The following is a 17,082-nucleotide window of genomic DNA, read 5'->3' as shown; positions in this document are numbered from 1 at the left end:
ACCAAATGAAACTACCTATCTATCTTAGAGTTTTATCCTGCTGCCCATCACCATGGAATCTGATGCCTTCCCTTTAAAATAAGTAGCAGTAGTGAAGTCCCTAGTGGACTCTATGATGTCTCTGGCGCTTCTACCTTTATGGGGTCAGAACTCTGCTTGGGATAGGATATTGCTTTTTTTGGGCAGGGGCAGGGAGGAGGAGACAGGAGTTGGAGAATAAAAAGAGTATTCAAATTGTGTCCCTTATGGTGGAAACGCTTTTTCATTAATTGCTTTGAAAATTAGAACTGAGACCTTAAACTGATATCGGAAACTGATTGAGAGTCAGTGGACGGACTTGAGCACTCACAGTGGCCTGAGCCACGAAGAAGGCAGGCTGCCACATTCTGTGCCAGCTGGCACCTGTACATCATCGTCACATTCAGCTTCAGATGCAGTGAATTACAGTAATCCAGCCTGGAAGAGACAAATACATTGATTGCTATGGTCAGTGCCTTGTCCGGGAGGGAAGGGATAAAGTTTCCTAGCAAGCTGAAGGTGGAAACTGATGCTACCTGATCATCCAAGCTTAGTGTGGAATTCCCAGACTCTGAGGCTTCATACTACTCTGATAAATGGGGACTATATGCCGTCAGTGGAAGGTGGAGACAGCATCTTGTCAGTTCTTCGACATGTTTTCCCGTTGCAACTGAGCTTCTTTGGTAACCTGAAAGGCAGAGGAAATGATGCTACCTGTTAACATATACTTCAACTGTTCCCTTTGGATAAATCTTTGCTTTTAATGGGATCAATCCTGCAAGGTTCATCTGAAGTCATGGGACGTCAGCACCTTGCATTATCAAGCCCAATATTATCTTGCTTTGCTATAGAGCCGTTCCTCTGCACAGCACTTTAGAAACTACTGGACTGTGAGCCCAACTCATGCTGCAGCCCTCAGTCATGTATGTGAGTAGTCTTATTGCAACCATTGCATGAGTAGGGGTTTGGCCAGCCTCATATAGATGGGACCAAGGCTAGAAGAAAAAGATGTATGAGTAGGGATTTGCTAGATCAGGCTATATGGACAGAAATTATACACTACAGAAGTTCTGTGACCGCTGTTCAGTGTAGGACAGGAAGTGAAAATGACTACTGTGTCACTTTTGTTGTCATGATCTTTTTTCTTAGAGCTGAACTTAGTGAAGGCCAAAGTGATGTTTTCAGTGATTCTCCAGCTGTTTTCTTCTGCAGACTATAGGCCAAATTCTCTGCTGGTGGAGTTCCATGGAAGTCAGTGAGGAAAATATTGGACTTGTGTTTTTTTGTGGTGTTTATGTCTGAAGAGAGCATCAACATTTAAAAAAAGAAGGGGGAGCAGGTGTTTTGCTTCGTCTTTTAAAGTAGATATTCAGGTCTTATCTGGCCTTTTTTCTTCTGGCAGATGTGAAGTAGTTTATGAAACCACACATCAAGAAAGTGCTGGTTTAGAGAAATGTTTTTTATTTAGGTTATATAAAACTCTGTGTTTGTTTTTTGGTTTTGTTAACACTTATTTAATTCAAATGCCAGACAAACAGAAGAAAACCTATCCTGTTAAAAATTCAACCCCCTAATACCCAGTCCCTTCAGTTGATGGTAGATAGTGCCCTCCTGTTAGTATTGTTAAGTCTTACAAAAGAAACTTTTAGTGAAATAGGGCTTACCTGACTTGACATTACTGATATTTCTAATCTTAAAAAAGGAGAAAACGTTCATGCCTTTTTTGAATATCATGAAGAAGGTGAAAAAGTCACACACCCAGTCCCCTTCCCTCCCTTGTTCAGAGTGACCTTTTAAAATATCGATCCTTTCATGGATCATGCCTTCCCTCCCAACTTCCTAGTCTCCCTACTGTTTGGTTCTCAAAACTTTTCATATTGTGAGCCACCTCAAAGGGGCTCCAAAGACCTGATTTGATTAAAAGAATCACTGCTGTGGTATATTCCTGCATTTACAGGCAACATATTGCCCCTATTCTTGCAGGCTCACCAATCCTTGTCAGTTTTTCTCCTGGGATAATTGGGTCCTGATTTATTATTAGTGTTTGCAAGGAAATAGGGACAGATTTTTAAAGCATTTATCGTTCTTCTGTTCTCTTAGTGCTGCTGTGTTTTAAGGAATAGATTCAGCATGTTTTACCAAAGCTGCTCACTGTGTCTGATATTATGATAGTTGGCAATAGATATCGTTTCAAGCCTTTCACAACAATACTTTTGGGGCATCTAAGAGATTTTCATGTTATTAGGACATACATTATATATCAAGAGCTGTGGATTCTTAGTGTTTGAAAATTAACTGTTTTAATCCCTTCATTCTGACCCTTCTGCGCAATTTTCTCCACTACCCTTCTGCACTCCTGACTTGCCATATTGATAGCAGCTGAACTTTAATCAGAGGGATTGGACGCACCGTCTCATCTAAATCTTGCTGTCCCCATTGTAGTTTTGCAGATGAGTGACTAGCAACTGCCACAGAAGCAAGAGGCCAATTGGTAAACAGAGGAAGGCACCTTCTCCAGATAGCTAGTCTGTACTGCTCAGAAACTCATAGTCCCTTACATTGTTTCTAAAGTTCAATCTCCGACATAGCAGTTCAGAGCACTGCTTCCATACTGCAGGCTAGATCATTGTGTGTTTCAGATTGTGATGATAGTACTTTGCAGCTTGACAACATGTTCCATCCAAGGATGTCAACCATTGGCTTTGGAAACCTAGTGAGTTAAACTCGCAAGACTCCTGCAAGGAAGGTGGGTGGTGGTATCCATGATTTACAGATGGGGAAACTGAGGGACTGGCGTGTTCAAGTGCTCGCACTGTTTGTGGCAAACCTAAGAATGAAATCCAGATCACCTTGTTCCAGTGCTGTGCCTTTAACTAAAAGATCATCCTTCCCCAATAGTGCATTAGACAGTCTGTTACAAGCATTTTCACCACAAGAACTTGTGTTGTGCTGCACTTTGTATTGGTTGCCTAGTGATTGGCTCTTCTAAATGTGCTTGTCAGTAAAACCCATTTTTGCCCCGTCACTGAAAATGGAATTGTGATGGTTTCGAAGAGCACTAATGTGCTTTTCCCCCACCATGGCTGAGAATCTGTGTGTGTAGATTTTCCATGTAATTCCTAGTGAATATTTATTGTAAAGTGACTGCCATTAACACAAGTTGGTAATGCAACTCATAGCTGCTGGAGTTGTCATTTGTCAGTGGGTTTTTTGTATTTTTTAATTTTCCAAGCTATTGCCACCTTAATCCCATGAGCTCATGTCTAATAACAGTAAAGCGTATGAGCTGCCTTTGCCGTGCTAGCTGCCACTTGAGGATGGCTTGTTCCTAAGGAGAACTCCTAATGGAATTCAGGGCTTTTTCTGAGGGTGCTCATTACGCAGCCTTCATGGGTTGCTTGTGGGAGGATGAAGCGCGCTGTGGGTTCAAGGACACATTCCCAGTTTAATGTGCACAGGCATGCTCCTGCTCGCTCTCTGATTGGCAAGGTTAACGCTGAGAGGTGCTGAGAGGCTGCAGCTTTTTAAACTGATTTGATTAGAACCACTACTTTATCCCCTTCACTCCCCCCTCCCTATACCACCACCTCCTGATCCTTTTAACACAGCCCTTGGTCCAATAACCATCCATTCTGATCCCCCCACGCGCACACAAGCACACACCTTTTTTCCTGTTTTCATGCTGAATTTTGACATTTTGTAAAATAGATTAAGAAACCCTAAAGGGAGGATTAGGAGGCAATAGCTTTGTCTCGTGAATGCGTTTTTCTCTGACTAGTTGAAAGTCTACTCCTCTCTCCTCCGTAGTAGTAGTGCTCATTGCCAGCTGTTGATGGGAGGGGGACTGGAGCACAAATCAGGCTCTCACCTCTGATTAGGGGCCAGAGGGCAGAGGGGTTTATGCCTTACTGAAGTGAACTGTTCAAAGTGGCAACCACTGTTCATGGTTTCACTCCTATCTGTAGTGAAACGATGCTTTGTGTACTGTGGGTTCCTCCTTGCCACAGAAGTGACCTGCATAGTAAATGGTGTCAAGATCTATACTTACCCCTCCATCTGCCCTGATGGGTGTATGTGGGAGAGAGAGGATTTCTAGACTTCCAAGTGATACTGGGGAATGTATTAATATGTCATGCCAGGAGCAGCAGGTCTTCCAGTGCCAATCTTTTTTCATGATAATATTTTCTTAACCATCCTACTTTTATTATTTTCCCTTTCCTTGGGTAACTTACCATGTTCCTTTTTTTCAAAACAAACACACACTCACAACACACACCACAAAAAAACAAACAAAAACAGGGCTAATACTGATTGAGGACTCTGAACTTCATTGCTCGTCTTTGAGGTCTATTGCTGATGTTGGTTTCTAGAGAGAATGGTCGATCATACTAACAGGGCCTGAATAATGGCCTAATTTAATAGTAGTTGGAGTTGCTTTGGGAAGAGTAGTAATCTTCAGTTGTCCTGCTCGCAGTATGGCTAGCTGTGCAGCATCGTTTTGAAATGGATAGAAGAAATAGCTTTGGCTTTAAAGCTCGTGGCATCCACAGAAAGTAGCATTAAATTTAGGCAGGCCCAGCCTCCAATGAACAGATCACCCTGTTTCTGTCTTTAATATATGTTCCTGGGAGAGCTATTGGTCCATAAGAGATAAGAGGGCTAAATGATGCAATTGACAAATGCACTAACTACTCACCTTTTGGGAACCAACCTGGGTTCAAAATTTTGATTGTCACAAATGAAATCAACGTGGATGGTCTCATCTTAGTTACTAGTGACCATTTGTTCATGGACACAAACTGTTGGGTGTTTCAGCAGAGCTGTCAGCGTCTGCTCAGGAGAGATGTAGGCTACAAAACAGGAAGACTGTGGGTCATGATTGACTTGTTCTCTGAGAAGGGGAAAAGCTTCATATAAGCTCATGCACTACATCTGTCATAGACTCTAAGGTCAGAAGAGACCATCATGATCATCTAGTCTGACCTCCTGCACAACGCAGGCCACAGAATCTCACCCACCCACTCCTGTAACAAACCCCTAACCTATGTCTGAGCTATCAAAGTCCTCAAACTGTAGTTTGAAGACCTCAAGCTGCAGAGAATCCTCCAGCAAGTGACCCATGCTGCAGAGGAAGGTGAAAAACCTTGAGAGCCTCTGCCAATCTGCCCTGGAGGAAAATTCCTTCCCAACCTCAAATATGGCGATCAGTTAAACCCTGAGCGTGTGGGCAAGACTCACCAGCCAGCACCCAGGAAAGAATTCTGTGTAGCGACTCAGATCCCACCCCATCTAACATCCCATCACAGACCACTGGGCATACTTACGTGCTGATAATCAAAGATCAATTGCCAAATTAATTGCCAAAATTAGGCTATCCCATCATACCATCCCCTCCATAAACTCATCAAGCTTAGTCTTAAAACCAGATGTCTTTTTCCCCCACTACTCCCCTTGGAAGGCTTTTCCAGAACTTCACTCCTTTAATGGTTAGAAACCTTCGTCTAATTTCAAGTCTAAGCTTCCTAGTGTCAAGTTTAGATCCATTTGTTATTGTGTCCACATTGGTACTAAGCTTAAATAATTCCTCTCCCTCCATGATATTTGTCCCTTTGATGTATTTATAAAGAGCAATTATATCCCCCCTCAACCTTCTTTTGGTTAGGCTAAACAAGCCAAGCTCTTTGAGTCTCCTTTCATAAGACAGGTTTTCCATTCCTCGGATCATCCTAGTAGGCCTTCTCTGTACCTGTTCCAGTTTGAATTCATCCTTCTTAAACATGGGAGAACAGAACTGCACACAGTATCTGTCTTGAATCATGCTATCAGCACTTAATGTGCTTGTGCACAACATTTGTACACACCCTAACACTTTAAATCCCTAGACTTTCCTATCTAAATATTAAGCTAGCTTTTGTCATCTTTCAAATACTACTGTGAAACTTGGAGCCTCGTACCACTGTATGCAATAGCATCCTGCCAAGAGGATGCCAGAAAACCTTTTCCATTGCTGCATCAGCTCTCTGGTTTGTAGGGAGGGAGCCCTCTTTCAATTACCCTGCTCCTGTTTATGAAAGAAAGAAATTCAAAATCACATACCAGAATTAGGGGCGAGAAGTCAACGTTGCTGAGTTGCCGCAGGTTTTTTTGAAATGAGATGCACAATAACTCATGCATGAAATATTTGGAGTGAAGGGTAACTACCCCATACTTTGCATATGTGCTTCAGCTCTGCAGAAAGGCATAGCTGAATCTGTGGGGTTCACTGCTAACTGCTGCAGGGACCTAACTCCATGCACAGAGGATTAAGCGTGCAAAACCACCTCTAGTGAAGTAAGATAAACACCACAAAATAAAAACTATCCCCTACACAATTTATTAAACCTTGACATACTGCATTACTTAAGAGTTATCGGGGAGAATTAAAACCCTTTTGACTGGGTTTTGCAGTGCAGGGAAAATTTTAGTGACATTTAAAAGGTTTCTCTTGTGTTCCTCTAATGGGATAAATAAAAAAGGCTTGTTTTAGACCAGCAAATGGGGGGACAATCCAATTTCCCTGATTCCATCAAGACACTCTTAAAGCATTAGCTTCTGTAGTTTAAAAAAAAAAAAAAGGCTGACCCCTCTGCCTGATGGCTTTGAAAAGTGTCCTGATGTGTAGGTATTTACACAACACAGCACGCTTGGTTACGGCAGCACATTTTCTTGGAGGAAAACTTCCACCAGGCCCAAATAAGCATGTTAGTTTATTATTGAACTATCTTACCAGATAGATATCTGAGCTGTACCATCTCCCTAGTAGTAAAAACCTGATTCAGAATGGTGACTCTGAAGGAAGTACAGCAGACAGTTTATTATTTACTGCAGCATTACACACATTTCTGCTGTACCTATCATCAGAACAATTGCACGAATACAATACAGCAGTGTTTCTTAACATTTGTACCTCTAGTACAAAAAAGAAAGTTGCATAGATAGAAATATCTGTTATGTTAGAATGTACCCCAAGGGTGCTCTTAGCTGTACATTTTTAAATAGCATTTTGGTAAATGTTTCCCCTTCCCTGCACTGAACACTTCATTTGCTGTTGATATTTATTTCTGTCAGTCAAAAAGATTAATGTATCAACACTTATTTTAGAGGGACTGCATGGCTCTGGGGATTGGTAATGGGAGAACAGAGCCTTTCACCTCTAGGTCACTGGTTCAGCTCTGGCCCTAGTCAATGGTGACTAAAAGTACTTACCATCTGCTTCTGTTCAGTGCTCTACCATATGTGAAATGAGTTGGTCTCAGTTCTGTACTTAGTGGACAGATGCCAATATCACAACAGGCTCCCTTGTTGGCTGTCTCAGTAGGAAATTGAAGTACATGTGACCCAACTTTCTACTCCCTTCTACAGGTGGACCCCACTCCCAGTGTTAAGCTTGGGCTGCACTAGAAAATTAGGTCTGTTTAACTACGTCACTCAGGAGTGTGAAAAATCCACACCCCTGAATACTGTAGTTAAGCCGACCTAAATCCTAGTGTAGACAGCGCTAAGTTGTTGGAAGAATTCTTCCATCAATTTAACTACTGCCTCTCGGGAAGGTGGATTACTACATGGACAGGAGAACCCTGTCTGCTAAAATGCCTTTAGGTGTCATATAAACAACAAAACTATGAGATTCAGAGTGGAAACTGAAACTTCTCCTTAACTCGTGCATATTGCAACCTAACTCTGCCCTAAGATACATGCACATTGTCACTTCAGAAATGGGAGATCTGGGTCTTTATGCCTGCATGTCTTTCTCAAAAGGATGTAAGTATATCAGAATGTCCTTTCCTAACAAAGATTAACTCAGAAGAGGGATTACCACACTAGTTTCTAAGTATATACTGAAGTGAAAGTACACATGGAATCTGTGCAGTACAGCTCCCATCATCTCATACTTCAAGATTACACGTGGTCCCTTCAATTATCTGTGTCCTTCTAAAAAGGAATCTTTTAATTTTAGATTGAGACAGAATTAGAACCTTGATTCAGACTCCCACAAACTTTATTTCAGCTAAAATAGAACCTGTACCCCAATTTACCCCGATCTTGGTTTTGCAAAACCCAAACCTGGCTTAATGAGGTTTTGCAGGACAAAACCAAAGTGTTTTATCCAAGCCTTCTAAATTTGGGTGGTTTGGTTTTACAAAATCAAAACCCAGGTGGTTTTATATGGGTTCCAGTTTATCCAAACTGATGAAGATTTGTGACACCAAAACATAGTCTCCTAAGGCTGTCTTTATGGTTAATTTGAAGAGCAGATAAAGGAAGTTGAATTTCTTCAGGACTCTTGCTTAGCTCTTAATACAGTTGCAAAATTTCAGCTAATCCCCTCTGTTCACCCCAGCCATCTGAGGCAATATATGGTTGGAACCTGAGTCCACAGCCAACTCATTGATTCAAACACAGGAACATTTCATTAGCATTCAGCCAGTTCAAAATCATTGTTTGCCCACCAGCAGTAACCAGTATTTTATTTTTTATGGCTGCCGAAATTTTGTCTTAAAAAGGCAACTTTAAAGTAAGAGGAAGAGCTTTGAATATAGAAGATGGTGGAAAATGCTAAATAATTATTTAAAATGTAACATTTCCTTTGCATTTGCACAGGACTGAGTGGTTGATTCTCCTGAAGAGGAGAGAGCCTGTACAAAATGATGAACTCCTCTAAAGTCTAAAATGAGCTTGAGTTTGTTTCAAAATTGCGGATGGCTCTGGTGGACTGAATGGGGACAGCAGTACTCCCTTGTGCCCTGCTCAGTCTCCCTACAGCCTGCTTTAAGCTGCTACATGTAGCAGCCCTTCAACATATACCTCTCTTTCTCTGTTTTAATCAGCTACAGTAAGTGGAATGTTGACTTGCTAGTTGGTATTGGATATTGTCTGGCTGGGCTTTCAGTCCATTTTCAACCTCTTGGTAGTGAGCAGAGGGGGCCATATTGAGGAGAATAGTGTATGTTTGATAGGTCAGCATGGCTGTGGTTTCAGTTAATCTCTCTGCTCCATTCCCCACATGCTACCCTGATATCCGACAGCCGGTCCGATATGGGCGCTGTGCCAGTGGTGACTTTACAGGCTTTGTGGCAGAGATTATTTAAAGGAGATTAACCCTTCTAAACCCCTTAGATTTTAATTATTTCTGTATGTATTTATAAAACCTGCAGTCTGCTAGCTCCAGGGCACAACTGTCTGAGTAACCATCCTTAACCTGGTTTCTCAAATGTATAATGCAACTGCGTTACAAGACAGGGTTGGTTTAAAAAAAAAATCATCCTTAAGGTTTGATTTTGTTTATGTATTGCCATTCTGTAATAGTTCACATCTGGGGATAAAAATGAAACAACATGGCTTCAAATGATAAAAAAGTGCTAATAATCTGACTGACTTTGCAACACTAATATTAACACTGCATTAATTGAATCATTTGATTGGTGTCATGTCATTCATTAAGTGCTTTCTGGTGTTGGGCAAGGCGGCTCTTTCATTAATCCAGACTGTTGCTTCCCCCCATCCCCTTTATTGTAAGCATTGAACTCCTTGTTTCTCTCTGAAGGACTCTCTCTCAGTATGTGGGTGCCTTTATATTTGGTATATTGGTATGGTTTAGGCTGGCCTGAGGTTTTTGTGCCATCTCATTGCAGATCTTCTGTGCAAACTGTGCATGTAAAACATGTAAATGTTGTAAAACACTGAAATCTAGAACTCTTCTGTCAGCTCCAGGTGCTGTTGGAAGGGAAAGAGAAGGGTGTTAGATGGGAATCTAGCTTCCTGGCCTACCCTGTGTGGTTTTTTAGCTAGACCTGGGACAGTTTATTTTTAAGAGGGTAAGGGTTTCGGGAGGGGGGGTTATTGGTGAACTGGAATAGCCTATTCCTCTATGCATATGAGCTATATAATCCCAATCAAATTGACAATAATAACTTTCAGTCCACAGAGTTAAATGTGGTCTAGCTAGTCTCCAGTGAGCAGAGCCAAACAGGATAGGAAGAATCTCTGTATAAGTCATTCACATTCACATGTGGCTCAAACAAACTCTATAGACCACGTTTTTAAATAGGTTCCAACCTGGTCCCCAGTTTTGCATCCCCTTTCTTGCAACATCAGTTAAGAGTACCTAAATGTCTATCTCCCTGATTTTTAAACACAAAAATAGAAGACACTTGTAAAAACTGTGTCTTTTCAATTAGTACTTACTGGTTCTTCCTACTCTAGGAATAAAATCTCTTTGATGCATCTCTTAAGACCTGACATTTGGGATTTCTTCTTGCCCCTAGCTGACCCTTGAGCAAATAAATAAAAATCTCATTTAGGATTCCATGAGTAAATTCTGCTCTTGGAGATTCTTTGGCCCTCATCACTGTAGTATTTGAGCTCTTTGCAAATAGTAATTTCTATTCGCAATTTCCCTGTGAGGTAAAAAGGCCTCAATAACTCCATTGTAGAGATGGTGCACCAAGACTCTGAGTGTGAGTGATTTGTCCAAGGCCACACAGAAAGTCTATGACAGACCTGTGAATTCAGGTCTCCTGGATCCCAGTCATATTCCACAGGACCTGCCTTCCTCCCCTATCCTGATCCTGGCCAGGAGCAAGCAGAGACAGAGAAGAAGGAGAATGCAAATATATAGTCTGATGCTTCTCACTGGTCAGATTCTATCATTCAGATAAAACGGTGTTCTTAAAAGACACATAGTGATATCTGTATACCTTAGAATAATAACTATAAAGATAATGATTTTTCACCAACTTCTTGGGCTGCATTTAGTATTTCCTTTCCCAGGGTGCAATAAAATAGAAAAATCAAGATCTCAACACCAGTATCTTTCCAGGCTGTCATTTCTTGAAAAAATGAGCTTTAATGGAAAACCAGTTTTAAGGAAGATGGAAAGGAACCATCTAGTAGCAAGTGGATGATTAGTCAAACTATGCCCATATATCAGGGGTCGGCAACCTTTCAGAAGTGATGTGCCGAGTCTTCATTTATTCACTCTAATTTAAGGTTTCGCGTGCCAGTAATATGTTTTTAATGTTTTTTAGAAGGTCTCTTTCTATAAGTCTATAATATATAACTAAACTATTGTTGTTTGTAAAGTAAATAAGGTTTTTAAAATGTTTAAGAAGCTTCATTTAAAATTAAATTAAAATGCAGAGCCCCCTGGATCTGTGGCCAGGAGCTGGGCAGCATGAGTGCTACTGAAAATCAGCTCGCATGCCGCCTTCGGCACGTGTGCCATAGTTTGCCTACGCCTGCCAAATATTAATATATATAGCCACTCAAATGGCTATGATCTTGAATTGAAACTGCAGGGCTCTGAATTCAGACTCACACTGCTGGGGAAACAAAGGGTTAAATTTCCAAGCTGTAGAAGCAGATTTTGTTTTCCTTCTATGATTTGGGCTGACAAGACATCAGTATTCTATTCATCTGTTGGGAATTAGGCTGTTAATCCAATCAATGACTCTCGAGTGAGCTGCAGCCTGCCTTCCCCACTGGGGAACAATCGGATCAGACGGTAGATTGTTTAAGAGCACAACGCTGTCCTAGTGTCAGGTGGAATTCTCCAGCATTCCCTGGTGAATTGGGGATGGGGAAAGCTGTCTCAGCCCATTTATCCTGTTCCTTAAATAACCAGGTATTTACTTCATCCATACTAAAGCGATAAGCAATAGGTGAATGCAATAGGGAGCCACTAACTTTACGCTGGGCGAGAGGAAGGAATTTCCCTGAGAAGTGATATCTGAATCTTTCTGTTCATTAATGTGTTTCTTCAAAGGCAAGAGAGACTCTGTTTAGTTTGCTCAGTGTGATTTAGATATTATTCCTCAGTAATTGTCCTTATACAGTTCTGCACAGGCTTGGCATCTTCTGCAGCCGTGTGAGACTGTTGGTGAGCTATGACACTGGTGCCTTTCCAAATACAGCTAGAATTCTTTTTCTCTGAATGGTTAAGGACACAAGGCATCCCAGGTTGCTTTTATATCACACTAACGTGCTTTGCCTGTGGACCATTGAAATGGCATGAGCTATGACGATGCATGGTTCCACAGGTAACACAAAGCAGAAAAATGCTCATGAAAGCAATTTCCCAGTTAAACCAAATAGCAGCTTTACAGGGTCATCGTATTCTGCCCCTTTCTTAAATGCCTAAATGCATCCTGGATAATCAGTGCAAATGAGTTTGAAAATACAAGCATTATAAATGGAAGATATGATAATATAGTACCTTTAAACCATGCCCAGAAGGCTTCAGAGATGCTTCACAAACTACTGTATACATACAGAAAATCACTTCATCCTTCAAATAAATGCAGCCACCTCTGAGGTGTAACATCGTCATGGTTCATCCATGCAGAGAAACACTGCACAACAGCTTATATTGAGTAGTAATGATGAATGCTATCCAGTTGAAATGGCACATGAGAATTCAGGTATCATGGTAACTACTTTATCAGCTAGACTGAAAATCTGGGGCTTGGGTTAGGATAACCCTGAGGCTTCAGCTTCTCAGGCCAGTGAAGTTTGCGTGCATCAACACCATGGGGCTTCAGGAGGAAGCAAGTGGAGGATACTGGGCATTGCATTCTCTCAGAACTGTCAAAGCTGCTCTGAAAACTAGATGCACAAAACCCCCACCTACATAGGCAGCAATATGTGACTAAGAGAACAATATAAGAACAGTTGTCCCCAGGATGAAGGAACTCCAGCTCTCAGGCTGGCAGTTAAAGGGTTTCAATATTTCTTTCTCTCACATTACAGTTTTAAAACATACAAAAGGTAATCCAGTTTTCTTTTCAGTAGTGAGCTCTGCTGTAAGGGTCCATACCATTACACATATACTAGTTGCTTCTCTGTGAGGGTCTAAATTACCTGTGCAGCTCCTACTTGGTCTGTCCAGATACCAGGTAGCTGAAAGAGTTAATTGCTAACCAGTCTTATGGCATATGTCAGGGGTGGCCAAACTGCGGCTCACGAGCCACATGTGGCTCTTTTACTGTTAAAGTGCGGCTTGTGGAGCACCCCCCCCCCCACTCTCTCCTTCCCCTCCCACCTACGCCCCTCCTCTTCCCGCCTACCAGACCAGGAGTGGGGAGCTCAGGGCTTTTGCCCTGCATAGGGTGGTGGGGCTAGTGGCTTCTGCCACAAACAATTGGCGCCTGCTGAGAGTGGGAGGCACAATTTAAAGGTTAAGGCCCCATCAACACCTTGAGTCACACACATCCCAGGCCTCTCCCTGCAGCTCTCAGGTGTCAGCTCCAGGTGGAGAGGCAGTGGCAAACAGTTGGGAGCTGCAGCTCTGTGGGGAGAGGCAGCAGCAAAAGCAGCTGCTTTCCCTGTAGCTCCCAGCTGTTTGCTGCTGCCTCCACCTACCACTGCAGCTCCCAACTTGCCAGCTCTGGCAGCTGCCATACAAGGAGGGGGCCTGGTGGTACCATGTGACTGAGCGGGGCCAGCAAACCCTGGCAAAAATCTGGGGGTCCCATGACCCCACATGCCCCCTCTGCACGTTGCCTCTCTGCCCAGTGGGGTGGGACGTCTCAGGGCTTCAGCCCTCTGGGGTGTACCTGCTGGGGCTCAGGGCTTTAGCAGGAGCAGGGCTAAAGCCCCAGCAGGTGCCCCTGTGTGGCTGAGGCCCTGAGACCCCCCTCGCCACAGAGCTGAAGCCCTGAGAACCGGCAGGTGTGCCCCAACACTCAAACTTCTTAAGGTGGTCATATGTGACTGCCGGTAAGATTGGTCACCCCAGCATATGTGATCCTGCTCTAGTTAATTTGGTTTATCTTTAACCTACACCCAAAAAAACTGGTTGGGAGGTGAGTTACAAACTGATAGGGAGTTCGGAGTTTTGACTCGGCTTCTGTCAGGCCTTTCTTAACCCGCACTGGTGCCTTTGCTATTACACTTCTGCTCAGTGTGAGAGCCTCATAAAATACCCCAGCTATCATCATGCAGATCCCAGAGGACAGCAGTAATGCAGTCTCCCAACAACATACTTCAGTGCAATTTAGTAATAATCATTAACATTTATACAGTCATCACAAATATTGACTTAATCAGGGTAATACAGAGCACTCAGTCTAAAGCAGCGTGTAAAACTGAGTAGTCACAATTTTATTTTGCTTCAGTTAAATCAAAAATAGATGAAACACAGCTGAAGTTCTGCTTCATTGTCCTAGAGTCAGCAATATTTGGGGTTACAGGCATCCTTAAGTGAAGAATACCATACTGCGTAAAGTCAAGAGTCTTGCACCAAAGCAGTGTGGTTTGAAAGGTGCTGGATTGATAGTACTCATGAGACTGAGAAATTCTCCAGTCATCCACAAAACAGGGATAGTCCAGGCAACTTCTCCTGCTCTACCGCAACCAGGGGACCATCTCCAGAGGCGAGAGGATCGTTCCATTAGTCTCCAAGGCCCTTAGCCTTTCCACTGAATAACATGGTGGTTTTGTGGTATGGGTATGTGTCCACTTGTTAAGAATTTTTTTGTAAGCATACGTTTAAAAATAAAAGGGGAACATCTTCTGCTTTGTATAGTGTGTAACGTACACATGTATTCCATTTAAGAGGAATATAAAAATCATGGTACCAAACATTCAACCTCAACCTCCATTTTTACATGCCCACATTTGCATCCATGTTCACTCAGCTACCAGGTTTGACTGGACAAATGTGGGTTTTGCTTGTACCAACAGGATGCATGTCCACTTTTGCAAGCACGGTGTGCAAAGAGGAGCACAAAAATAAAGACTGTGTTAAAACTAGTTGAAAATGTAGCCCATGGAGTTCACATTGATTGCATGTCTTTTTTTTTTTTTTATAATTTTGCTTGTTGGTGTATGTTTACATGTCAATTCTGATACGTTTTGTTGCTTCATCCATTTAGGAGATAAGAATTTCATGGGGAGAAAATGAAATATGAGATGAAAGTAAATTGTTGGGATGTTTAAGCCTAACGTGGAAATAAGTAACAAGTAAAACATTTTTTTAAAGGTAGGGAAAATATTTTCCTTGCTATTTTTCACTTTCCTGGCTTGAGTAGTTCTGTGCCAGGTGTTTGCAAAGATCTATACTTGTGGCTCACAAGTGCCATTTCTCATTTAGATTACTTCTTATTCTAGCTCATTTTACACACTAGCCTTCTAAAGATGTAGTGTAAATATTTATCTTTTCACCAGCCAATCCCCAGTGGTCTTGAAATGCTCTTATCTTGTGCAGTCCCTGCCAACATTTGAAATCTATAGAAATGAATGGAAAAAGGGAAGCTCTGTCTGTGGGGACAGAGTTGAGAAAATGATACCGTAACATAAAATTTAAAAAAAGCTTGTCCTGCTTAAATGGGAAGAGCTGGCAAGTATGTCTCATGCTGTGTGTGTAACCCTCAGACATGGGCAGTGCCCATTGGTTAGAAAGGGAGCAAGAAGAGTGGAACATTTGCGTTCTGTGTGAGTGCTTGTGAGCCTTTATACAGATATTATATATCCATGCACATGAATAATGCAACAATTAAAGGTGTGCTCAAGTCAAAGCCCCGCATCTGAACTCATGCCCTCTTTCCTCTTCCTCCAAACTCTGAGCTCATGCAGATCTGGCTCCAAGTTTTGCAGCTCATACTCATCTCTAACTGCAGTATGAACATAGGTGTTGAAATTCAAAGGGGGAATCTGTACAGAACCTTTCATTCCCATACATCCAGGAGGACTCTTTACTAATTCTGATCAGATCAAACAAATTGAATCTATAGAGAGACTGGTTTTGGGGCATGGCTACACTTGCGAGTTAGAGCACATTAAAGCAGCCCAGTGCACTCTAACTCACGATGCGTCCACACTGGCAAGGCATGTAGAGTGCTCTGACTCCGCAGCTGGAGCGCTCCTGGTAATGCACCTCCGCGAGAGGCATAACGCCTGGTGCGCCCTGGCTGGAGCACCTCAGTGCCAGTGTGGATGCCCTGGTCTGTTAATGCGCTCTGATTGGCCTCCAGAAATGTCCCACAATGCCTGTTCTAGCCACTCTGGTCATCACTTTGAACTCTACTGCCCTGCCCTCAGGTGACCAATTGTCAGACTCGCGCTTTAAATTCTCTGGGAATTTTGAAAATCCCTTTCCTGTTTGCTCAGCAAGGCATGGGGTGCTCTCAGTGCATCTTTCCAGGGGACCATGCCACCATGTGCCAGGCGATCCCCAGTATAGAGCAATGGCTGGACGTCATCAGTGTTTGGGGAGAGAAAGCTGTCCAGTCCCAGCTGCACTCCAGCCGTAGGAATTACGATACCTTCAGGCAAATATCAAGGGATATGATGGAAAGGGGCCATGACCAGGACGCACTGCAGTGCAGGGTTAAAGTGAAGGAGGCAAACCACCACTCCAGTGCTGCCCCCGCTACCTGCTGTTTCTACAAAGAGCTGGACACAATACTGGGGGTGACCCCACCTTCACTCCGAGAACCACCATGGACACTTCAGAGTCCAGTTCAATAAGGCAGAAGGAGGAGAAGGAAAGCAGGAGCGAGGGTGCTGAGGAGGAAGAAGACACCCCAGCATCCCTAGATGCGTGCAGCCAGGAGCTGTTCTCGAGCCAGGAGGAATGTAGCCAGTTGCAGCAGCCGATGCTTGGGTAAAGACAAAGACCAGAGGATGTACCTGGTAAGGAAGTTATTCGGTGCAGGCTCTTGGGGTGAGGAGGGTTAGGGCTGCATGCATGCCTAGATGCGGAATAGGGCATTGATGTACTCTCTCAGATCGCAGTAATCGGCCTCAGTGATCTCTTCAAAGGTCTCATCCAGAAGCTTTGCAATGCTCTTGTGCAGGTTCCTTGGGAGCACTACTGTGCTCCTTGTCCCAGTAAGGCTAACATGTCTGCGCCACTGTGCTGTGATGGGTGGGGGGGATCATTGCTGCACACAGGCAAGCTGCATATGGGCCAGGGTGGAAACCGCATTGTAGTAGAAGACCCTCCCTTGCTTCCCAGGTCACCCTCAGCAGTGAGATCTTCCAGGACGAACTCCTGTGGAAAATGTGGGGGCAGTGTTCAGTATA

At 43.0% G+C, this 17,082-nt stretch overlaps 1 protein-coding gene across 7 annotated transcripts in view; it reads left to right on the top strand.

The window, feature by feature from the left end:
- Positions 1–17,082, top strand: part of ACBD6 (acyl-CoA binding domain containing 6) — a 157,521-nt gene that overhangs the window by 111,338 nt on the left and 29,101 nt on the right. Inside the window, exon 7 of one of the 7 annotated variants that reach the window (XM_050963380.1) lies at positions 14,931–15,001. The exons of the other annotated variants lie outside the window; for them this stretch is intronic. Coding sequence (XP_050819337.1) covers positions 14,931–14,966 — 36 coding nt within the window. The 3' untranslated portion in view covers positions 14,967–15,001. Of the gene's footprint in view, positions 1–14,930; positions 15,002–17,082 lie in introns of those variants that run through there. 7 annotated transcript variants of the gene reach the window in all.

Source organism: Gopherus flavomarginatus, chromosome 7 (genome assembly GCF_025201925.1).
Source record: "Gopherus flavomarginatus isolate rGopFla2 chromosome 7, rGopFla2.mat.asm, whole genome shotgun sequence".
Lineage (NCBI taxonomy): Eukaryota > Metazoa > Chordata > Testudines > Testudinidae > Gopherus > Gopherus flavomarginatus.
The sequence above is the reverse complement of the archived record's forward strand: the minus strand, read 5'-3'. Positions and strand labels throughout refer to the sequence as shown.